Here is a 25,999-nt window from a genome sequence, read left to right as displayed (position 1 = left end):
GGCTTAAAAGACTCATCCCCTGGGGTTGACGGTATTCCATATTCTTTTCTTTGTAAGTCAGGTGATCAGACCAAATCTTACTTTCTAAATTTAATCAATATCTTCTTTTTATATGCCATTATTCCTGATTCTTGGAAAACCCAGATTATTATTCCTATCCCCAAACCCGGCAAGGATCCCCTTAGCCCCAATTCCTATAGACCCATCGCTCTGTCTTCTACCTTAGCCAAAATCACTGAACACCTTATTAAAAATCGACTAGAATGGCTGGTTGAGAACAGGGGCCTCCTGTCTAGTTCCCAATTTGGTTTTAGGAAAGGTTTGAGTGTGCTAGACAGTCTTAGTATTTTAACAACTGACATTCGCTCCTCTTTTCAAAATAAACAGTATCTGGTTGGTGTATTTTTGGATGTAGTTTCAGCGTACGATAATGTTCTTCTTCCAGTGCTCAGACAGAAAATGTTACAGCTGAGTTTGCCTGAGAGGATGATACATTTTATCTTCAACTTATTAATGTTGAGGACGATACAGGTACGCTCTTCTAAAGATACACCTACTAGACTTGTATTTAAAGGACTCCCTCAAGGGTCCGTTCTGAGTCCTTTATTGTATTCTATTTACACCTGGGATTTGGATAAATCCATTCCATCATATTGTAGCGTTCTGCAGTATGCGGATGATATAGCATTATATGCCTCGTCAGATAATATGGATGTGATTACCTTCCGACTTAACAGTGCCTTAGCTTATTTGGAAAATTGGATGAGTGATCATGGCTTGTCACTATCGCCTAGCAAAAGCAATGTAGTTGTGTTCTCTAAAAAACGCTTGATCCCACAGCCGGTAATATTGCTAGAAAACTCCTCAATCCCTGTTGTCAACAAGATTAAATTTCTAGGAGTGGTGCTTGACCAAAAGCTGAATGGTATGGCTCACACTAACTACATTTCTCAAAAGTGCGAAAAGGGTATTAATGTTTTACGCTCCCTATCTGGTGTTTGGTGGGGATCACATCCATATTGTCAAAAACTAGTTTATAATGCTATAATCCGTAGCCATTTAGATTATGCGTCGTTCATCTTAGAACCTTGCAATAAAACTGCTTTAGTAAAATTGGATAGAATACAATACAAGTGTCTGCGACTCATTATAGGCGCCATGAAGTCTACCCCAGTCAATGCCCTTCAGGTAGAATGTGTAGATCCTCCTTTATCTCTCCGCCGTCAATATCTGGCAGACAAGTATTTCTTTCGGCTAATACAATTATCTTCCCATCCCCTCCTTCCTAAAATTCGAAATCTTCTTCAAATACTTACCCTAAATAACCTCCGTTGTCCTTCTGATTTTCCTTGCCTACTTAAAAGTCTCATTAAATTTAACCGCCTCCCAGACCCAACATCCCAATTTAGTATCCATCCTTTATATTCAACTCCGTTTCATGCTCTAGTTTTTATCCCCAATATTAATGTGAGTTGTGGTATTCAAAAGCGTGCTCCAGATTCTAATATTGCTTTTAATTGTCTGGTTTCCTCCTACTGGCATGGTTATAATGTTTTTTTCACGGATGCCTCAAAAGTGTCAAAACATCTTGCTGTAGGGGTTGCTGTATGGCACCATAACTCCAAAACTATTTTGCAATTTAAATGTCCCCCTCTCTCTTCTGTTTTTACAGGTGAAGCCACTGCTATTCTGGAAGCTTTGAATTTTATCGACTCTCATAATCTCCAAAATTCTGTAATTTTTTCAGACTCCCTCAGCTGTCTTCAGACTATTACTTCTAACCCTTTCCGCTCAAAGTCTAAATTTCCTATCATCTTTCGAATTAAATCCGCACTTTACAACTGCTTCAGAAAAGGACTCCAGGTAGATTTAGTACATATTCCAAGCCATTCAGGTATTATAGGCAATGAGAAAGCTGACATTCTAGCTAAGTCAGCCATTCAACATGGTACTCTGGAGCATTACTCCAATTATGCCCATGATCTCTCTTCTCTGTCTAAGGATCGCTTGGACTGTACATGGAACAGCCAGTGGAAAAATTCAAATAAAGGGAAATTTTATAGAGACATCCAACCCTCAATTCCACGTAAGCCCTGGTTCTTCCGTTTCCCTAACTTAGACAAGCCCATTGTTTCCACCATTTGCCGCCTCCGTTTAGGTCACAATTCCACTCCTATTCATTTATTTAAAATTCATGTTCGTGACCATTCTCTCTGTGAGTGTGGTATAGACGAGGGAAGTTATGATCACTTATTCTTTGTTTGTCCAAAGCTTCGTGTCTCACTTCTGGATATCCTCCCCCCAGATGTTCCCCTCCCTACTAATTTTAAGTGTTTACTTTGTCTTGTCCCTACCTCATTTGTCAATATCCTATCAAAATTTATCAATTTTAACAATCTAAAATTTTAAACTCCATCTAAGTACCTATATCTATTTTATGTTATGCTTTTGTGATGTGTTGTGTTGTCTATAACTAATATTTGTTCTTTGTCAGGTTATACAGCTCCATGTAAGAAGTTTATGAGTAAATAAAAAGTGAATCATCTCATCCGTGATTTTTCCTCAGCACAGAGTATGCTTAACATGAGCATTAACTTAAATTGATCATCTGTTCAAAACTTGACATTGGCAGAATCCGTCTTCACTGGGATCGGGAGTTGCCATTTGTAAAAAGAAGAAGAAGAAGAAGTAGACTACAGGCCCGTGTTGAAAAAATTATGGGTCATTTGACCCACCAGGTGACCTATCTGGAACGATATATGAGCATAAAATAATAAGATCCAGCATTATGACGTCACTTGTAAGCTGTTCACCTGAGTGCAGACGAGAATTCGAAAGTTCAGGTAGATTTCTCCCCTTGTCTCCATAGTATGACACAGTTGCCGTACAAAAATGGTGGTCCACAAAGTCGGAATTTATTTTTATTTTTCGACAGTTGCGGGGGTAAAGAGCAAGGAACCTAACTGGTATACCTAAAGTTGGAAATTTTGAAAAAACTTCATTTTGGCGGCAAGAGATGAAACATGTGCCAATCGATAGTACATCAAAATACAAATAGGAAATACTCTTTGGTAAAATGTCGTAATTGATACGGTTTCGGAATAAATAAGGGTTAAAAAAAATATTTTTTTTTTTCAGTTTTTTGAATTATTTGTTACTTCTTACACTTAAAGGTTAAAACAAAGCATATAAAACTTCTAATTTTTGTACGGCACCTGTGTCATACTATTTATATACTGCTTTTAATCCATTATACCGCAACGCCGTACAAAAATAATGGAGACAAGAGGAAAAAATCTCTACCTGAACTTTCGAATTCTCATCTGCACTAAGGTGGACAGCTTACAAGTGATGTCATAGTGCTGAATCTTATTATTTAATGCTCTTATATCGTTCTAGATAGGTCATCTGGTGGGTCAAATGACCCATAATTTTTTCAACACGGGCCTGTAGTTTAGTATAATATAAATACGTTGTTAAATGCGAAAAAATCTAAATTAGTATATTTACGTAAACGTTAACAAAACACGGGTAGACTACAGGCCCGTATTGAAAAAAAATATGGGTCATTTGAACCACCAGGTGAACTATCTAGAACGATATAAAAGCATAAATTTTATAAGATTCAGCACTATGCCGTCACTTGTAACTTGTAAGCTGTCCAACTGAGTGCAGATGAGAATTCAAAAGTACAGGTAGACTCGGTAAATTTTGGTCATATATTTTTGTACGGCATTCTTAACCACCGATAGATCCATTAAAAATAATAAGAAAACGCTTAGTGCCGTACAAAAATGGTGGTCCACAAAGTCGGAATTTTTTATTTATTTTCCGAGAATTTCAGGGGTAAATTTGGTCATTTGATTATGTACGGCATCTGTGTCAAACTATTTCAATACTGCTTTTAATCCATTATTCCGCAACGCCGTACAAAAATCATGGGCACAAAGGGAAAAAATCGAGAGTTGCAATCCCCTCTCTTTACCCACTCCAGGGGGTGATTTTCACAAAGTACGGCTTCGGTTCCAAAACATTATCTAGCACTCAAAAGTACTATTAAAAGCAATGCCGTCAAAAAATGATTGTTCTTCTAAATGAATAATAGAACAAGTGATAACTGCGTTAAAAACAACCGACTTCAAACTTGCACTTGCAAAAATGCCCATAAAATAAAAACTACTGGGCCTATGCGAATAAAATTTTTATGGGACCAATTCGACACCATCCCGCATCGAACAAAAAAAGAATCACGTAAATCGGTTCAGAAAGCTTGGAGTAATCGGTGTACATACATAAAAAAAACATACCGGCCGAATTGATAACCTCCTCCTTTTTTTGAAGTCGGTTAAAAATCCAATAATCATCTTAATTTCATCGTATTCTTGATTTATAGAGCTGTAAGGTCATTTGACCCTGTACGGGAACTTATTATTTTATGCTCTTATATCGTTCTAGATAGTTCACCTGGTGGTTCAAATGACCCATATTTTTTTTCTATACGGGCCTGTAGTCTAGGGCTGACGATATGATATAACATCGCCTGGTATATAATCGCAAGTCATAATTACGCAATGAATAATAATAATTAATGTGTCAAGTCATTAAAGTTTGAATATTGTCTACAAAATAAAAAAAAAGTGGTACTTAATTATCAATGTATTTATCCTACCACTGTAGTTTGTATTGTAAACGTATGTGTGTACTTACTTGAAAAAACAGTGATAAGGTTTTTTACGTAAGCATTTGACGTATAATTTCTGTTATCACAAGGGTTATGGTATTTATATAACCTAAATGTATATTGTATATGTGTGCCTTTACCTTGCGCAATCGAATAATTAAGAGAAGACTCATAGCAAGCTGTTTAACTTCGTACAATGTTATATAGACTATAATGATTAAATTAATATGTAGTTTCAAATAAAATAAGATTGATTTCCATATTATGGTAAACATCATTAAACGTGATGAAAATCGCACACTAAAGTAAAATTATAGTAGCGCATTGTTATGTAATTTTATGTTCCATAGGCATTCATTGATATTATTTTTATTACCGCTGATAAAATTATAATAAAACGGTTTTAATAGTCAGTGGAGGAAAAAAACATGTTTGATAACAACATAAACCAATTTACGAAATACACACAGGGATAAAAATTTCCTCATTTGATGGTTTCTAATTTCTATAACATAACAAAAAGTTTAATTACCACTCATTAATAAAAATAAATCATATAAACAGAATCGCAAAAGACCAAAGTTAAATATAACTATGACGATTGTACATTAGCTGTAAATAATTACAACCATGGCCTCAGAAAACATTACCTATCCTATGGTCAAGTAAACTCATTATGCAATCATCACATGAGAAGTCAGAAGAATCCAAGCGTTGGCGGCGCCACGACAATATTTCATCGTTGCACGTGCCAACGGTGTGCGTCACTACGTTCAACGTTGCTACAATAATGTTAGCTCCAATAGCACAATACATTTACGTTATCGATTATTTCGCTTGCATCGTGTTTTTAAAAACATTATCTGATTCCACTGAATTCTGAAACGATAAGAGCGATTGCGGCTATCTAACGCCCATGTGTTTTGTACAATCAGTTTCGATATGAGGATGACATAAATAAGTGGAATTGGCGCCGCAGCTATCGGAGTGATTGGAAACCAATAATAATCTGTCATAACAATGACCGTAAGCTCCACGTTCTTGGTACGTGCTAGATCTATCGTTACTTCAGTATTCCGATATGCAAAACCACACAAGCATGAGTAACAACATAGTATAACAGAAGGTAGGGTTCCGATAGTGCCAAGTTGAGAAAATGTTTTGATATGAAAATAAATAAAACACGTGGTTACCCAATTAGTATAGGTATCATAACATCTTAACGCAAAATCATCTTTACCCATCTAAGTTCTTAAAGATCTTCTGTGACAAACCCAAGTCCACTGTTAAGATCGGTTTAAGGCTTGGTGGTAAATTGCGACAGGAATTTCTTTACAATCTAGGTCATGAGATGCACGATTAAGATTGTCTAAAAATGGGCGTCCTTTATTCATTAAAGCTTAGTTGGAAAGAAGGTCGCAATGATGCATACAGCACGAGATGACTCAAAATGATTCATGTTGAGCAAATAGGCGTGAATGAGCCGAGTGCGAATTTCGCCTTAAACTGTAAACATTTCCAAAGATTCTGTCTGATTTTGTTATTGACGAAATAGCTTATTTTATAAAAATAGTTGGTAGAAAATTATATTCATGGCCGCACGCCATTTTCGCATAACGCTATATGTCTATAAAAACGGCGCAATCGTGCCGCAAATTGACCCAGACTGTCGACCTTATGCGCAACAACCTTCGGCATTAGCGGAACCCGGCATGTAAATACAGCAATGTGCTTATATAACGCAGTGCCCGCCCGCCCACAAGACGCCCCCGTGGCCCACCGCCGCCCACAGTGCAGCTGCACTGCACCACGACCTATGCCCTTTTCGACGCCTCTGCGACCCATTAGGTAAACCTATAGCACTAAGATGCAATTTAATAAAAAGGCCATGCAAATTAAATGCCGCCTCACCAAGTATATGCTAACTATTACAAAACATAAACATTAAACTGTTAATCTTTGTTTTCTGCCATTATAAAGTATGTAAACATTAATATAAAAACATGTTTGCATCACTATGCAAAACAATTTAGCAAAACGACTGCACTTTTTTGTATAATAACAAATCAAGAAAAACGGTTGCTTCATTTGCCGGAAAAGTGAATAATTTTGTTTTTGGTTTACAAAATTTTGTTATTGAAATTTTTTCTGCCCAATTTAGTAATTAGATTTCATATTAGAAACTAAAATATATAATGCAGCTTTATTTTTTCATTTGATTAACAATAAATGTACATTTGTTAGTTGCGTTCAGTTGCAAGAGATTATGCAAAACTGTATTTAGATACTGCGCAATTTTCAATAGAACGTCACGAGTCTGCTTCGTGAACCTTGACCAGTTAGCGGATGTAAGGATTCATTTTCAGTTTTTGTGACGCTATTGCTGTACAAATAAACACCAATCCATAAACAATTACCTATTTGCATAATAATTATTTTCAAGGAAAAGTGAAATTAGTTTTTATTAATTACTGGTAATATATATATTTTTTATTGCCAAAGGTTAATTAAACATTTTTTTCCATTCTTTGTGTAAGCCCATAAGAATAAGTTGCGTGGGTATGACATCAAATGCTACAAATAATGATTTCTTACGTAGAGGATTACATAACAATTTTATTTTATTAGATGTCTGAAATTTACACTGGAAATTTTGAGAGCTATATATAGGTATGTACATATTTATTCAAGCCTCCTTCAACGTTTTGATGAAGTCATTAGGTACTTCCTAGGTACTTTATTTACCCACTGAACAATAATTTTACGTGAGCCGTTACGTACACGTACGTTACGATTTCATTAGTAAATCGCTTTATTGTTACCAACAGCGTTACGTAAGAACTTAGATTTAATAGTATAGCCATAGGTATATAGTATATAATATACATATAGATCAAGCAGCACTACCTCTAGTACCTATATCTATAATAGGTGTTCTTGGAAGAAAACCAACATATATGTATCAAAACTCTTACGGGATGATGTACTTTATTAAACGCTAGAAAGTTCCTCATTGAGCGTAGGTAGTATCTTATGGAAAATGATTTTCAAACAGCAAGGGTAGTTTGCTTACGCACACGGTTATTTACTGCAGAATGCAAACTAGAGCTGGGTGGGACAGGGTGGCGTGGGGTGACTGCGGCGACAGCTACAGGGGTGGTTGGGGTGGCTGGGTGTACTATTGACGCGACAACGCTACGTCATTTACGGCGCCACGTGGGCGATCAATAGTGACGTCGCCGAGCCTCGCCAGGGCGCGGGGCGGAGGACGCCGCTGCGCGCGCACTACCCGCCGACCTACTTACGATTACGTTTCGACGTTTCACGTAGCTTCTACGTAATGCAATCGAAGTGCTACCCGAGAGGTCTGGGGACATTGGAACGGACGCATGCGCTTTTCGACCGTTTACCAGACGATATTCTGCAACGCGTCCTATATGTAATATCCATTCATTGCACCACATTGCATAATTTCTGCTCTCATGTATTATGATATGTAGTGTTATCTATATTTTGCTTTACAGTCCGCAAATAGCGATAGAGTATTTGATTAAAAATACTGTAAACAATTATGTAATGTAATATACCTTTACAAGAAAGCAAAAGGAATTACTAAATACGAGCTACCGTGAATTTCTTTAGAAAACAAGATTACGATGCATGCATAAAATTGTTGTGATTAAGTGAAGTATACACGCGTATTTAAAAGCGCTATTTAAGCAGTAAAATTACTACGGCAATCAAGATCGGTAGCTAGTAGCCGTGGCCTAGTTGTTTGTATGTCGCAGGCTGTCGCGCAGCTCGTCAACCTACTAACATGCCTACGCTAGACGCCTTTAAACCTGTCACCTCACTAAGCCTATGTTATTTATTGTACCTATTTATAGTTACTGCGCACTACAAAGGTTTCGTAATTAGTGATTATCTATTAAAACACGCACACACATGCGCACAGATTTAGTCTGAGAACGCGAGAATTTACCTTGGTTGAATGATACAATCATATTGTTAAAGTTGGAATTAAACAATTTTTCTACAATCCTTGACCCCTACTTTTTTTATAACTAAAATATCGGACTAAATATTTCTTATATGAAATCCAATTTGTCCGTGCATGGCGGGTACGTAATTTTGTTTGGTTATAGCTGTGTACAATTTGACACAGTTTCGAAATGCTTGCATGTACTGCATAGGCCACACATTATGGCGCTGCTGCGTGCGCACATTTTGGAACCGGTTTATTTGAATCAATACTGAAGGCCCAAACAAACCGAAACAGCGTGGGCAAGTGACCCATTTTCAGGCGACTAGGCCATCCCCACCATAACCCACCTACATTATTTAGGTGTATCTGCAAAATCATTTCTGCATTGCTTACATTTTCAAATAAATAATCAAAACTTTTCCGATACAATCACCTTAATCATTTTAAAGACTGTTAAATAATAATTATTAATTGCACAATAAATTAATGTTTTCTCTCAGAAAAGATCAATAAAATATAGGTACCAAATTTATGGTTTAAAATCTTTTTAAAATAGATTCAGGAAGTTTTGTATGCATATTTTTTAAGATACTATGTTCAAAGCCTTATTCAAAGCTATGTTCAAAATAAGATTTCTGCAACGGTGCTGACTATAAAATATATAATGCTGTTTTCAATTGTAGTTGCAGAAATGAAAGCAATTAAAAGAATATATATTGTTTGTGCTATGCATGCATACAGCGTGAACTTATTAAATGGAATGAAAACAACACAACAGTCACCTTATTTTTTGTTGCCTTGAGTTCAATATAAGCTTGCTTGTTTATAAATAATGACAACGAATATCCTGTTTGGCTTCAGCAACAAATGTCAACATACCCAAACAAGAAGTTTCCTCTGTAATTCCCGTATTACTCTTTGTGTAAGTGCTATGACCCCATATGAAAACCTTTTAAAGTCTGTAAAACTGTTTTTTTTTTTTCATTATTAACAAGTAAATAAATTGTTCTGTCAGACGGAAACTTACTTTTCCATCAAACTTTACAGAGGAAAATCTAGCACATCTCATAGCTCTTATGCAATTTCCATTGTACCAATATCGAGGCAGTCATACGTAACTTTTCCCTGTTGACAAAAAATAATTTGTAAACAGGAAAATAACAATCATTCATTGCGTATACTGTAAAATATGCGGGTTTGTACAAAACGCCAAACAACGATATCTATGTGAGTAAACATTGATAGCATGGTAGCGCAATTTAAATGGGTAAGAGGTTGATATTGAAGTAAAAGTTTGAAACAAACTAATTTGACAGAACCCAAACAAACCATCACGGGCTGGTGACCTAAATTCCTTCGGCCGGGGGCGGAGCGGTGCAACGAATGAATCATGCATCTCCGCCGACGTAAACGCTCCTCTTAAAAATTATATTCTATTTCAGAATTTTACGTCCTACTTCATCAAATTACACTATTGTTTGGTATACAATTGAACGTTCCAGTTTTTTGTTATGGTTTCATGTTCCGTTGCCTTGTCTTTTATTAGTGCCGTTGTAAAGTGATATCACTAGTCCCTTATAATACTACAATTGTAACCGTTATAGAGCAGATGATTGTCTTACGGAGAGTATAGCATCGAATGACCCAGATTGTGATCGAATAAGCGACCACTGAACGTCGAAATTCTAAACACGCAAACAAATTTCACAATGTAACATGTTTTCCCTTTGGCTTTTCTCCAAAGTTCTCCATTCAGTTTTTATTAATGAAAATATTCCATCCATTAAAACCAAAAAGATGAGTCATAAAATTTTATTCAATAAAATTTCAAAGTTATTTGCAGAATTTTTTCATTTAATTCAGTTTCAGAAATCACTTTAAAGTTAATTTAAATATTACTATGTATACAAATACATAGTAATATTTAAATTAACTTTTGCATACAAATGCAATATTAACATTTATTTATTTATTCGAATTTTACGTAAATTAATAAAATATAAATTATAATTAAATATAAATTAATTTTTACGTAAACGAACTAACAATAGATACAATAATATAATTTTTTTAGCAAAATAGTTCCTCGTGACCTTACAATATCCGTGAGTAAAAAGTTAGAAACAATGAGGTTAAGCGGTTGCACGGTTTTGTTACACAGGCAAGTACGAGCGATGAAAAATGCACGCTAGCGACCTTAGCCCACTTGCAACCGTCTTGGCGGCGCAGGCGCAGCCAACGAGTAAACACGATCTAAACAAAACGGTAATGAGAACACAGGCAATATTGAGAGCTATTCTAGTCACTCAATTATTGACGAAATAAAAAATACTTCAAAAATATAAAAACGATTTACAGATAATAAAACATACTTCAAAGGTTACAGTCATAATAACTATGTCATCACAACTCATTAGTAAGCCGTTAAAAATAAGTTGAAATAGAATGTATTTTCTCAGATACATAATATAAGACAGCCTTCGTGACGTTCAAATTCCAAATTGTTAACTTCGAACGTCATGATCATAAGATTATTGATAAATTCAAAAATTCTATAGATACATTAGAGTATAGAATGCAATGGGCACATGACGGCCGCGTGAAACCCAGAGCCAATGAGAGCCGGCGATCTTGTGACACGATTTCAAAACAACCGGTGTACGCTGACAATATGTGGTAAACTGTGTTTGTTAAGTCCTAACTAGATAGCCCTTCGAATGATTAGTGACTTGATATGACAGTTCATTATTTCGATTGCGTATGTTGCGCTTATTGTTGAGAATGCTGAATGAGGGAGGGAATATTTTTACAAATATTTCAGATAAAAAATAATTAGATTTAAAAATAAAGTCTCCACTTTCCAAATACTTAGTCTTTGAGTGAATTGAAGTTGATTACTAATAGCTGACTAATCATAATTTATTATACATACAAATGAAATAAATCAGTAATTAAATCTATATATGTATATGTTACAGGAAATGTATGTAATCCGTCATTGTATACAATTCCTAGGAAATGTATACAATTCCTAAAATCGTAAGGAAATGTGTGAAATAAATTATTTTATACACATTTCGGTTGGACTAAAGCAAAGGGGGCGCAGGACTTTAAAAAAATTTTGATGGAGTTGGTGTCATTATAACACCTATTTATTATTGTTTTATCGTAAAGATTACGCTTATATAAGCATGTTTTATAGGAACAACTTTTCTCTAAAATCAAAAATAGCCGAGATATTCGCCCTCAAAGTTAGGTTAGGTTTAGGTTAGGTTAGCCGTTAGGTTAGGTTAGGTTAGGTTTGTTAAAAAAAAAAAAACACAGAAATAGGAGCCCCGCGAAGCGGGGCTCCGTCAACGAAGATCGAACGATCGAAGATAATAATATGAACATAATACCTATTATTACAATTTTACGGTATGACTGTTACCCGATTGTATCAATAAGAGCTATAATAAAAAAAAATAACAACGTGTTTTATTACAGAAAGCATTTACTTTACACATTTCCTAATACGATATAGGAATTGTATACAATTCCTAGGAAGATTATACATTTCCTAGGATATGCATGCATTAAATAGTTTTTTAAACAATATTTTATACATTTCCTAAATGGTATCGGAATTGTACACATTTCCTAGGAATTCTATACAATTCCTTGATTTCATACATTTCCGGTAACATATATATATAAAAATGAAACCCGTTTCGCGTTGTCACAGCATCACGTGTGAACGGCTGTACCGTTTTCGATAATTTTTTTTCTTATATTCCTAGAAGTATGAGGATGGTTCTTATGTAGATAAAACGTAAATATTATGTACCACGGGCGAAGCCGGGGCGGACCGCTAGTCCATACTAATATTATAAATGCGAAAGTAACTCTGTCTGTCTGTCTGTTACTAAATCACGCCTAAACTACTGAACCAATTTTCATGAAATTTGGTATGGAGATATTTTGATACCCGAGAAAGGACATAGGGTACTTTTTATCCCGGGAAAATGACGCAATCCCGGAAATCCCATAGGAACGGGAACTATGGGGGTTTTTCTTTGACTGCGCGGGCGAAGCCGCGGACGGAAACCTAGTAATGAATAATTGTGAAATTCTCCTATCATAAACAAGACCCATTTAACTTACAAGCAGAACATAACATATATGCAGCAATTGTGCCGGAATGTATTACATCAACGGTAAAACCCCGTTTATCATTGAAATTTAAGTACCTACAATAATATAACAAACATTATACATATTATTATAATTTTTCGGCATATCAATACAATGCATACCTATAATAGAAACTACATACTAACATGTAAAACTTTAGTGAAAGTGTGCATGCTAAATCTCCGATAATATGAGAATTTCACATACGGAAGTGAGAAAAAATACAGATAGATAAACTGTGAGACGTTCCCGTGGAGTTTCCTTTGTTGTTTACTTAATAATACCTTATGTGACAGCGTGTGAATGTTAGAATTATCTCACGACGTGAATACTCCGTCAATGCAGTTTACAGTTGGTACTCAGAGTCGGAATGTGACTGACAGCGCGCCGACCTTGCCGCGGCCTTTTGAATTGAGCAACGTCAACAAGTAACAAAAACATGTTAAATGTACTATTAGCATTGAAACAAACAAAACAAACGAATACAATCAAAAAGCCATCACAAACAGGAAATTGAAGCGCCATCGCTTATGCAAGGTGAAACGTTACCTACACGGAAAATCATACCTAAAAATAAACAAACCAGTGCTATTGCAAAATGCACATAATATTAAGCTATTTATAGTATAGAGTAGGTAGGTATGTAGAGAAATCATCATTTGCTTCAAATTTTATAAAAATATGAAAAATTTGAAAAAACTAGAATTTCTTCTTGTAATGCTAGTTCAAAGTCCTAAAAATGCCGTTGATCCATTGATCAAAACTAATCATTACAGTTGGTATTCACAAATTAATTTATAATCTTTAAAAACATTAACATTCAAATATTTAGTACATATTTAATAGGCTATTCAAAACCAATTTGATATGCATTAACCTTTTGATAAAAACAAAGGGGTTTTACCTTTCGTTGCAAACTATTTATATCTAACAACATCCGTCATTGGAATATAAATAGATAATCATATTTACAAATCAGCATTACGATGACAAAGTAAAAACGCAAGTGCGATATTAATGTATTCAGATTTCGACGACTTATATGCGGGTATAAAGAGGCGAGAATGCTTTGAGTATTTATTTACCTTATTATTTATTGAATTTTTAAATATAGATAGCGACAAGAGCGGACTAAAGCTCGAGTCGTAGTCGAAGTTGATTGTGCAATCGTTGTTTTGCAAATCTCCGCCTCTGGCAAGGCTGTCGACACGAAGGCAACGCGTGCGGGCTGGAGAGAATATTGGATCCTGTTCACAATGTACTTTGTCTATCAGCTAGACATTCCATTTGCAGCAATACACATTATTTATGTTACTGTTATTTGAACACTATGATAATTGACACACGATAAGTTTAACAATTTAAATAACGATGAAAAAGGTTTTGTACTTTTTGTATAACATTTGCTTATCATATAAAAATATAGTGACAAATAATTTTTCTAAGATCAAAAGTAATTACTACGAATTTCTCATTAACTAAAGAAATGAAAGACGTGTGTACTGTGTAATGTTTATGACAGTACACGTTTCAGTTTAGTTAACAAAAATGTAACCTACTTGCGAATGACTATATCATCATAAATGAAGTCTCACGCAAACTGTGGCTTAAAACGTCTGTACTAAATAGAGTAGGTAATTAAAAATAAAAACAACAGCATTAACGATATATATAAGGTAATTTTTTTGGATCAGCATAGAGTACCTAAATAATCAACTAGTTCTTTGCGTGGATAAATTGACTCCTGTCGAGTTTGATCCAGTTATAAACAACTAAGAGCGCTATGTTTTCACTGCTGGTAGACAAACACGACCCAGAGGTGTGTAACAATGAAGTAACAGCTCTCCGCCGTCAAAACACCTTGCGCAACGCACTCGCATTCCGAGAGCCCTCGATGCTCGGTGTCACTACTCCACTTAGCTTTCATTTTCTATAAATAAAACGACCAATGTTTTTCTGTAATAAAATATATAGATATTTTATGGATGGATAGCCATCGGATTGAATTTCAGACTGAACTTTGAGCTAGACTTAGCAATCTAACAATCTCGACGATTATAGGAACGTATAATGTTATCTCGTCAATACGATTGCAAAAAATATTTATAAAGTTTTGATAATGTTGCCTGTAGATATTGTCGAACCATACTTTGTATCTGCTCATGTTAACAACCGAATCCATAAGAAAATTGTATTATTCAAATGTTCGATTTAAGACGAACAAGTAAAATACCAACGAAAGGTGAGTTAAATTTAGCTCGGTTTTATAGCTTCTATGATATTTTCGGTGCCTAATTACAATTTTAAATTAGTTAACTAAGCCAAATCTACTCGATAAAATGTTGGCACGTCAATCTGAATCCGAGTCGTCGGCATTTCATTACGCGTCTAAAAACCTTTCAGTATAATGCACAATTTATTTAAAACGTCTCATAATAAAAACTATTTGTCAACAGTCAACACTTGTGGTTATAAAACCGCTCTCTATCATGTTTTCTACTGAGACGTGGTATGATATTCCGCCAAAAATGCAATCACTGAAGCATGCAGCATGAATGGATTGTCGACTTTCTACTATTTACATTTGGTTCAGAAAAGAAATTTTAAATTTCACTATGTGCTATTTATACGTAAAGAATATGACACTTTTTAGAAATTTTATTTGTTAGAATCAGAAATACTGCCTTTTGTTAAAAACGAGACTTTACTTCTTTAATTAAAAAATTCAAGAAACAAGGATTGGAATTCTGAAGATATTTTTTGTTAATACAGAATTCTGTTGGAAGTTGGAACGTTCAATTAAAGTCGGCTCCTTTGTAAACAGGCTGTGTTCGCGATTATGACACCATTCCACTCCAAAACGAACGCAAAACAGTTATGTAACGTAGAAAGTTGCAATTCTCATTTACCGTAAGGTGGTATCTAGACTGTTGTGAAGACTTGCCGTCTAGCGGGTTGTTCTCGATGTTTCTCATTCGAAACAACTAACATCGCCGCGAATTGAGAAAAAACAATGCAGCAAGGAAGTGGAAAAGTCGTAGTGATGCAGTTTTTCCCTGGCTTACGCTAAATAATAGTGGTTTTAATGGCGCCGCGCTTTCTTCATTAGTTTTGTATTTCAATTCTTCGTTAAAATTTTGTTACGTATAAACGTCGAAATACTTTATTATACCAATAATAGCCGTAAGACAATATCCAAACCCATCAAATTAGTAAAATAGTAAAATATAAATTATGATGTGAGGAGAAAAATCTTCCTCCGACCAGTGGCGCGTCCTACGAGAAATTACTGATTTAGTTTGTAGTTGAATAAAAACAGCGAATACTTTTGATAATGTGAAGTTTTATTTCATATCGACTTTTACAATATGGCGCACAGAGCAAGATATGGCGTGGCAGTACATTAGTAAAAGGAAACGGACATAGACATACAGATTCAAGATACAGTGTTGCAAACTTAATATTACATTGTCTATTACAGACTTATGCCAACACCCCCCTTCAATGTAATATTAATTACTCTCAACTAAAAGTTACTCTCTTATGTTACACATACTAATATTAACAAATTTTAATAATAACAAAGCATTTACAGGCTTAGTTAAGGCATCTGCCAACTGATCCTCAGTCTTAACATATTTAACAACAATCTTTCCTTTATTAATTAACTCTCTAACATAATGGTAACGTATATCAATATGTTTTAGTCTTTTAATACATTCAGTACTGGCTACCTTAATAGCGGACTGATTGTCACACATAATAGTAACAGGACACATATTTACATTAGGAAAAAGATCTTTCAATATGTTTATTAGCCAACACGCCTCACCTCCAGCCATACTCATAGAGATATATTCGGATTCAGTTGAAGAAAGGCTTACTGAACATTGTTTCTTGGAGCACCAAGAGACTAAACAATTATTAAACATGAAACAGAAACCAGTGGTGGATTTCCTATCAACTAAATCTCCACCCCAGTTAGCATCACAATAACCTATGAGTTTACCATTATTATTACATTTGTAAACAAGTTTATAATCTAAAGTATGTCTTATATATCTTAGCACTCTCTTCAATGATGACAATAACATATTATTAGCTTTATTTTGATACCTACTAAGGATAGATACAGATATACATAAATCAGGCCTTGTACCACATGCTGCATACATGAGACATCCTATTATTTGTCTACATAAGTTTTCTATACCTTTATCTGACTTTTCGTCACAGTTCTGACTGAATACAAATTTTGATCGATAGGAGATGATACAGGCTTACAATTTTCCATATGAAAACGCTTCAAAACATTTAATAAATATTCCTTTTGTGATAACTCAGTTACACCTGTCTCTAAATTTTGTTTAACATTAATACCAATAAAATCAGATATGAAACCTAAAGTCTTCATTCTAAATTTTTTACACAACATACTTTTAAACTCATTTACACTAGTTTCATCTGTACCAAATGTCAAAATATCATCAACATACAGTAGTACATAAATTTTACATTTATCATTGCTCTTTACATAAAGACACGAATCAGCTTTAGATTTTACAAAATTTTCCTGTGTCATTACTGAGTTAAACTTGTCATTCCAGTGTTTAGGAGACTTCTTAAGGCCATATAAAGACTTATGTAATTTAACAACATTATTATTACTATTAAATGCTCCTTCTGGTAGCTGTAAGTACACATTATCCTTAATTTCACCATACAGAAATGCCCCAGTGACATCCATTTGATGGATTGGTAATTTTAACAAAGTAGCAACAGATACAAACAATCTAAATGTGGTTAACTTTGCCACTGGTGCATAAATGTCATTATAATCAATATCATTGTTTTGCTCAAATCCCCTAGCTACTAATCTGGCCTTGTATTGCTTTACCCCATTAATATACTTAATTTTGAATACCCATTTACTAGAAATTACCTTACAATCATCAGGCTTCTGACAAAATTCCCATGTCCTATTTTCTGCTAGAGTGTTCAGCTCTGTTTGCATCGCTTTTTGCCATTCTGATGCATTTTCATGCCTCATAGCTTCTTGGTACGTTCTCGGCTCATCCTCATTTAACAAAACTACATTATTGCATGTGTAGAATGATGTTCGCTTTTTCTTACGCTGACTAGGTTCCCTTCTCTGTGGCTCTGAGACCTCTGTGTCATCATCAGTGCAGTCCTCACTATTAGCTGGTTCATAAACACTATCATCATCACAATCTTCAGAACTTGAAGCACTTGATTCTTCCTCTGGTAATTGCAATTCCACATTTTGGCTTGGCATTTCTCCCTTTTCTTGTTCATCGTTCAATACTATATTATAATCAATTTCTTTTGAGCATTTTAAAAATATCACATCTCTTTTTATTTGAACGGTATTGTTTTTCTCAAAGAATATTCTGTATCCTTTTGTGTCCTCTCCATAGCCAACCATAATTCCACTTTCACCTTTTGAGTCCCATTTAGTTCTCTTTTCTTTCGGGATATGGACAAATACGGGGTTTCCGAAGATCTTTAAATCATGTATGTTATAACTTTTGCCTGTCCAAACCTCATATGGAGTTTTCACTTTATTAGTACTCAGTCCTGTTCGGTTAAGTACAAAACATCCAGTATTTATCGCCTCAGCCCATAGTTTCTTTGGCAATCCCTTGGCGTACAATAAAGATCGAGCTGTTTCCACCAATGTTCTATTTTCACGCTCAGCTTTTCCGTTTTGCTCTGGAGTGTATGTTACTGTTGTCTGATGTACAATTCCAAACTGGGCAAACATTTCCTTCATGTCTTTATTAATAAACTCCAAACCATTATCACTCCGAAAATATAAAATTTTATTTCCTGTCATATTTTCACATATTTTTATAAACTTCTCAACATAAGCTTTGACTTCATATTTTCCTTTCAAAAAATAGATTGTTCTGTAACTTGAAAAATCATCTTTCAGCAGAAGAAAATACTTGGCTCCTCCAATGGAAGCCTCCTCCATCGGGCCGCATACATCCGCATGAATTAATTCACATACTCTTGAAGTAGTCGTCTGACTTGTAGAAAAAGGCAGGCGATGTGATTTGCCCTCTAAACATCCCTTGCAGTTGTCAACAAAGTTATCAGAAGCTTTAATATTATTCTGCGCTAGTACTTTCTTCACATGTTGTATGTTTTGATGTGCTAGTTTTTCGTGCCATTCATTTAAGCTAGATTGCACCATAGCCATGTTTGCTGTAACATGTTTGTAACGTACTTCTAATAAATACATATCTTGATTACGATATGATATTGCACATACTTTGTTTTGTTTTAAAAATTTGCAAGTGTTCTCATTAGTAACCATGACGTAACCCCTGTCTGTGACACATTTGACAGATAGCAGGTTTGTTTTCAATTCCGGTACGAATAGCACACAGTCTATGGTTGTATCAATCCATTTTTCGCCATTGTTTACTTGCAGCACTATCTGTCCAGAACCATGCACACTACATAAGTTACCGTTCCCTACAGTAACAAAGGTGTCCGATGTTGATGGAGTATATGTCGTAAATAACTCACGATCATAACACATATGGTTACTAGCACCTGTGTCCACTATCCACTGTGCCTTTTGAAAGAGTCCACTGGCACTCTGGGTTACAAACGCGTTATTATTGTCACTCTTGTCTTTGTCTTTATTCTTTCTAAACCAGCATTCACTTTTTAAATGACCTATTTTCTTGCAATAAAAACACTTTTTACCTCGTTTGTTATCATTTTCTGATTTGTTTTGTTTATTACGGCACTCACTTTGAAAATGTCCTTTGTTATTACACTTATAGCACTTAATGTCCTTTTTATCAGATCCTCTTGCAATGAAAGCCGCAGACGATGCTGATTGCACGGGCAATTCCTTTCTGTCTTTCAACCTCTCCTCTTCAATCAACAACCTTGCCACTAAATTATCGTAGGTTTGTTTATTATCCGGCGCCGACTCCCAAGCCGAAACGAAATGTTTATATTCTTCTGGCAATGACATTAATACTTTAGTAATTACAAATCTATCTGATATTTCTTCGCCCATCTGTTTCAGTGTATTCTGCATTTCTTGTATTTTTGACAAAAATACGGACATATCCATTCCCTTTTCAAACCTGTATTGGAAGAATCTCTGCTGTATAATATGCACACTCGTCTCAGTCTTTTGTTCATAAACGCTTTGAAGTTTACGCCACATCTCAGCAGAAGTTGTACACGTTATTATATGTAACATAGCCTCCTCCGACATCCGTGTAACGAGAAAACTTTGTACCTTGGCATCTTTTGTTTCCCATGCCGGTATTTCACTGGCGACTTCAGGCTTCACCCTTTTTCCCTCCAATATGTCCAACCAACCAAGGCCCCGCAGCTGCACTGTTGTTTGAAATTTCCAAATATTCCAATTTCTGGCTCCTTCCAACTTCATGACATTGGCGTTGTTATTACTGTTGCCCTCCATTCCGACCTTGTCCTTTCCCAACTAGGAACAAGTATATTTCGACGATTCTTCGATAATCAGTGCCCGCCCAAGCCAAGCACGCCGCCGCGAGATAACCTCACTTTCCTTCTCGAAGACTTTCCGCTGTCGCAACTCACGCCAATCTACAACAAGCAGGTGTATGTGCCTGGGCCCATAACCTGTAGTTGAATAAAAACAGCGAATACTTTTGATAATGTGAAGTTTTATTTCATATCGACTTTTACAATATGGCGCACAGAGCAAGATATGGCGTGGCAGTACATTAGTAAAAGGAAACGGACATAGACATACAGATTCAAGATACAGTGTTGCAAACTTAATATTACATTGTCTATTACAGACTTATGCCAACATAGTTACGAGCAAATAATGTACGTAGGACGCGTGACGGTGCCTATTGAGTCCATATTTTCAAATAATATTATTCAATACACAGAATGAGCGATGACGTTTTATCTTGTAAATCTGCATTGTCTAATAATTACGTCCTGTTTACGAGAAGAGAAGCTTTATAAAAGAAGCGGCCTCGCATCGAATGCAATTATGGCAGAGCGGCATTCATGGGCGCCGTGGTCACGTTGTGTTGTTTGTAAACACATACATGCTACATACCGAAGGTTATTACTAGTTTCACTTTACACAGGAAATGTCACACGTACGATATCCGTTTTCACGGAACGTCTAACGATTGTAGGTACGTGATGAATTAATTATTACTTATTATCCAAAATAATTTCCTACGTTAAAAGGCACATGCAGACATTTTGTTTTGTTGAAGGAAGGCGAGTAAGATCATCGAAAACATAGTTGTTTGGCTTCATATATCACAATTCTTAATTTGGGTATGGACAGTGGACACCTTGTGCTGTCTGATTTTTAACAATTGAGTATTTGAATAAAAAAATTTTTTGTGCTAAATGGAAAGATTATATATTAGTTTTATAACAAAACTATTTTTTTAATTTTTTTTTTGCAATAATTCAAAAGATATTTAAAAATAAAAATTAGTCTTTGAATCCAGTACCGAAAACACACCGACAACTCCCGAAGCGTCACCCGGACGCGTGTGACGTCATAATGTTAGTTTTCACACATTTCAGTTGATAGAAAAACGTATGCAACTAAAACATTTTGACGTCACATCTATGGTGACCAGTCGTGGCGCGTTTATAGTCGTGATTTTAATTTAAATTTCATCAATTTTTAATTGCTTAAAATTAATTGAAAAAAAATTTTTTTGGTGTTTTTTGCATTAAATATCAATATTATTAATAATAAGGTTTTAAAATACATAAAAAAAATCAATAATTTTTTTTTATTCAAATACTCAATTGTAACAACAATACGATTGGCCTTGGCTAATTTATAATTTCTTGAATTTCCCAAAAATAATTACTATTATATAACATTGATAAATTCATTACCTCAAACAGAAAACAACAGAAAAAGGATATATCCTTTTTCTGTTTGAATACATGGACTCACGAAAGGAAATATATTATGTTAATATTTCCTTTCGTGAGTCCATGTATTTTGCTCTTTACGAACTTCTTGAAGTACCGTAAGACGTTGAAAGTAAGATCCTCTACTACATCTTTAAAGTTACCTAGATGTCAAATTTTCTTAAAATAATTATTTTTTGGCTAATTCTAAACTATATATTATGCCCAAAGTTTCTTAAAGGTAAGGTTAAATTTTGTTCCTCTATCCATTTTGTAAAGGGCCCTCTTGGGCTGGCTTGACGCCTTTTTTATTAGTCAATAGAATAAAAATTCATGGCATTCATAACATCGAATTCACAAAAAATATTAAATACAATGAAAAATAACATTAGTATAGGAGGAAGATGCGAATTTATTTTTAAATACGTTAATATTTCAAAGTGAACGTAATATGATGATTTATAATGAATGAGTGCGTAAAGTGAAACAATGAATAATATTATCGTGAATATTATAATGACTACTAGGTTAAGAATTTTAGTTGAACTCTGCCCGAGTAGATATGTAGCTGAACGATGCAAATACAATTTAGTATTATCTTTTAATTCAAAGAAATTATATTGCAATTTGCATTACAAATTAACCACTTCTCTTCTTCTACATCGGTTCTAAAATAGCTAAATAGTAATCATGTACCAAGCATGTACCTACCTATAAAAATTTACGTTTTAATAGGATACTCCCAAAAAGTTCGATGTTATTTGAGATGGTCTAGTGCGGTCTACGGTTATGACGACGAATATCGGTCTACGGTTATAGGAGGTCTGTAACCTTACGAGTGGCGGAAACTAAAATAAGTTTTAAGTTACATTTGGTGTGTTATGGTGTGTATGGTAACTTGACACAAAATTAATTAAGTATTTCAAATTAATTTTATGATAACTTTGAATCATTAACTTCTAGTCTTGATGGAAGTGCATTTTATAGTTTTAACTGAAACATGTTCGGAAAAAAAATGTAAATAATAAATTTAAATATTTCAGGACAATTTTTACACACGGCACGATTTGATCCCATACTAAGCTTTCGCTAGCGCTTGTGTTATGGAAACAAGATAGCTGACAAACATACATATATAATTTTAAATAAATACTTATATAGATAATAAATTAACACCCAAACACAGAGCAAACCTACCTATATTCATCATAAAAATATTTGCCCCGGGTGGAAATCGAACCCACGACTTCTGGCTTGGAAGGCCGGGCCACTACCAACTAAGCCAACCGTTCAGTCTAAATGTAACATAACCGAAGAAAAATTCAACAGACATTAAAATATTTATCTCGAAAATATTACAGTAAGTATAGGTACGTGCAAATATAAATAAGTACGTGCTTTTGGATTTCCGGGTCAAATTTCTAGTAATTCAGGCAGTTCCAAGTGTTCAGTGGGTGTCACAGGGTTACACAGATCGTGCTAGAAGACGAAACAAAACACGCCATGCGCTGTAGGCATGTAACTAATGCGCAATCAAAGGAAAGTCCAGTAGGTATAAACAGCGTGATTCAGTGTTTACGAATACTGAATGACCGAGTTACCATGTTAGGTGGTGACTCTTACCTCGTTCCGATGTCACGATCTGGGTACGTGCAATGCCTTCACCTAGTAATCACCTCCTGTAGATGCTCGGATCTCTTCTAACGCCTGCAAAAGTTATTCAGTATCATCAATAATGAATGGTATTTTGAGATATTATACTCATAAAAGATTGAAGCTTTTGTTTTTGAGTGGCTATGAAACTATTGTATGTACTCCGACTGCCACATTCACTGAATACCTACCTACCTATGTCATTTTACTATTTCGTAATGAAGGATAAAAAAGCTAAAAAAAAGAAAGGATGGGGTTGAAGGTAGGTACCTAGTTCTGGTAGAAATCAACAATACTGATTTACATGACACCCAAAAAATATCAACCGTGGTTTAATAGCGGTTTGAATACTATATACATAAACTGGCCTTCGAAACACAGTTTACCACTAGTTCGAAGGTCAGGGTCTGAACATAATGCTGTACCTGTTTCTTGAAAATAAAATTTTTATTTATTTATTTTATTTATTTATATTACTAGAGTGGCGCAGGGATCCAAAGTGAGTCTTGGCCTCCGACAATAAGAGCCTCCGTTTGACTCTATCCTGCGCCATCTCTTGCCAGTTTTCAATCTGGAGGGTGCGCAGGTCTTCAGCGATTTCGTCTTTCCAGCGGTACCTGAGACGTCCAACCGGACGGCGTCTGGATGACTGTCCCAGGTATGTACCCTCGTTTCGCTGCTCGATCTTTCCCCATTCTTTCCACATGGCCGAGCCATCGGAGCCTTTGTGCTTTGATGTCACCAATGATGTTTGGCTCGGCCATTAGGTCTTGAAGTTAACTATAGGTTTTTGACGTGACAACGTCTTAAATTAGGTTGCGGCTGGGAGTCACTTATGAAAAAGTGTAACGCTCGGTAACGTTACGATGAGTCACCGAAAGAGGCACGCGGGCATGGTTAGCCCGCCTAAGAGCGAGAGAGACAGACATAAAAAGTCGTTGTCACGTAAAACTTTCGCCCGTATACCGACTTTACAGGCAACCAATTTTTTTTCCTTCTCCTCCAATTTCCAAACCCCTTCTTCTGTCAACACTGGCCCGAACATCTTTCTTAGGATCTTCCTTTCAGTAACTAGGAGCTTGTCTTCTTCTTTTTGTGTCAGTGTCCAAGTCTCACAGCCGTACATTAAGATAAATCTTAGTATAGTTTTATACTTAGGTTTTATAAATACGGATTTTTGTGCGGATCCACGTTCCGCGATCCTGGATCGCGATCGCGGGATCGATGGATCGTTTGGTGTGAACCCGGCTAATAACAAACTGGATATTTTGACATGTAAAGGCAACTCAACAAACAAATTTATTTTTTATTAGGTACTAAGTGCAACTTGGTTTATATGGCCACACCTGGGTACTTCGAAGATATGAAATAGTTATATTAAAAAATAATCAAGAAGCAAAATCAAATTAAAGTAGGTAAAATCTTTAGTGTAATGTCCACTTTTAATTTAAATAAGCGAATTCAACCAGGCTCTCACCTAGGTACCTACCTACCTATCTTACGATATTATATGGGTAGCCGGGTAGGAATAAGGAAACGCTAAACTCAAATCCTATCAAACGTCCCTGAACACATAACACAAGGACAAGATAGGCAGGTATCTCTCCGGTTTTCTACTTCTTAATATATTAAGAACATCGGTACGATGGTGGACGAGGTAGCGATTTACCTAATCTTGCACATTAATTTATATTCCCTTACTTTTTTCTACATAGGTTGTATTATTGAATTGCGATAATATTTTCAATAAATAGAAACCTTAAACTTTTGGTATTTTATAATATCCTTATAATATCTATTTTGATAAATGAACGACATTGAATTGACAAGATTAGATTCAAGGCCGTCTGGTAGGTATATTCAGTGAAAGTTTGGTTATGTGTACTAGGATAATGACTATTCCTTAAATCAATGATATAAGAAACACATGGAAATATCCACAGGTCTGTAAAATATACCTACATAATTCCAAATTCTAACATACCATTTCAGTTTCCGTTCTATAAATTGACCTCGTTAATTCGTTGTTGCCAAATTGTTCACACACCACATATAAAAAGACTCAACAAAGAATTATTGAACAATTTAAATCACTTTCACCTTATCAACAAAATCACAAAGCGCTTCGAAGACAAAAAACAAAATTTAATAAATCCTTTATTGCTCCTTTATTCATTTTTCAAAAAAAGTATTATCATTTTATCAGACAGACACAAGTCATAGACCTAAACGTCAAAAAAACAAAGCACCATTTACGGTACGATTCAGTTTATACAGCGACATCTAGTTCTCACTCCATAACACTAATATGTAACGTAATTTTCTAAATTCTAAAATAACAACTTTTGATAAGCCTTTAGTTTAGCTACTAGTCGACTGTTTAATCTAATAAAATAAATAAATAAATCTGATTTAATTTAAAATGCAGCCAATTTTAATATCTTACTAAATGATGAATTAAAAATTTATTTATTAGATACTTAATATTATATTATTGTTACATCACAATTGTATGTTAGCGTATGTATTTTCTTTCAACGCCATCTATGAATAGTTTAGATAACTAA

General features: G+C 35.0%; 2 protein-coding genes across 2 annotated transcripts in view; one reads left to right on the top strand and one right to left on the bottom strand.

Annotated features, from left to right (window-relative positions):
• Positions 1–25,665, bottom strand: part of LOC123694255 (3-phosphoinositide-dependent protein kinase 1) — a 72,550-nt gene extending 46,885 nt beyond the window's left edge. Inside the window, exons 1-2 of the mRNA XM_045639644.1 lie at positions 25,417–25,665; positions 23,403–23,486 (exon numbers count right to left, since the gene is read on the bottom strand). The gene's annotated coding sequence lies outside the window, so the exon portion shown is untranslated. The remainder of the gene's footprint in view (positions 1–23,402; positions 23,487–25,416) is intronic.
• On the top strand, positions 202–2,690 carry LOC123694256. The gene is made up of 2 exons (XM_045639645.1): positions 202–2,086; positions 2,495–2,690. The coding sequence occupies exons 1-2, from the start codon at positions 460–462 to the stop codon at positions 2,530–2,532; spliced, it is 1,665 nt and encodes a 554-aa protein (XP_045495601.1). The 5' UTR covers positions 202–459; the 3' UTR covers positions 2,533–2,690.
• Positions 25,666–25,999: the final 334 nt, after the last annotated feature.

This window comes from Colias croceus, chromosome 9 (assembly GCF_905220415.1).
Source record: "Colias croceus chromosome 9, ilColCroc2.1".
Taxonomy (NCBI): domain Eukaryota; kingdom Metazoa; phylum Arthropoda; class Insecta; order Lepidoptera; family Pieridae; genus Colias; species Colias croceus.
This window is presented reverse-complemented; position numbering and strand designations above follow the sequence as displayed.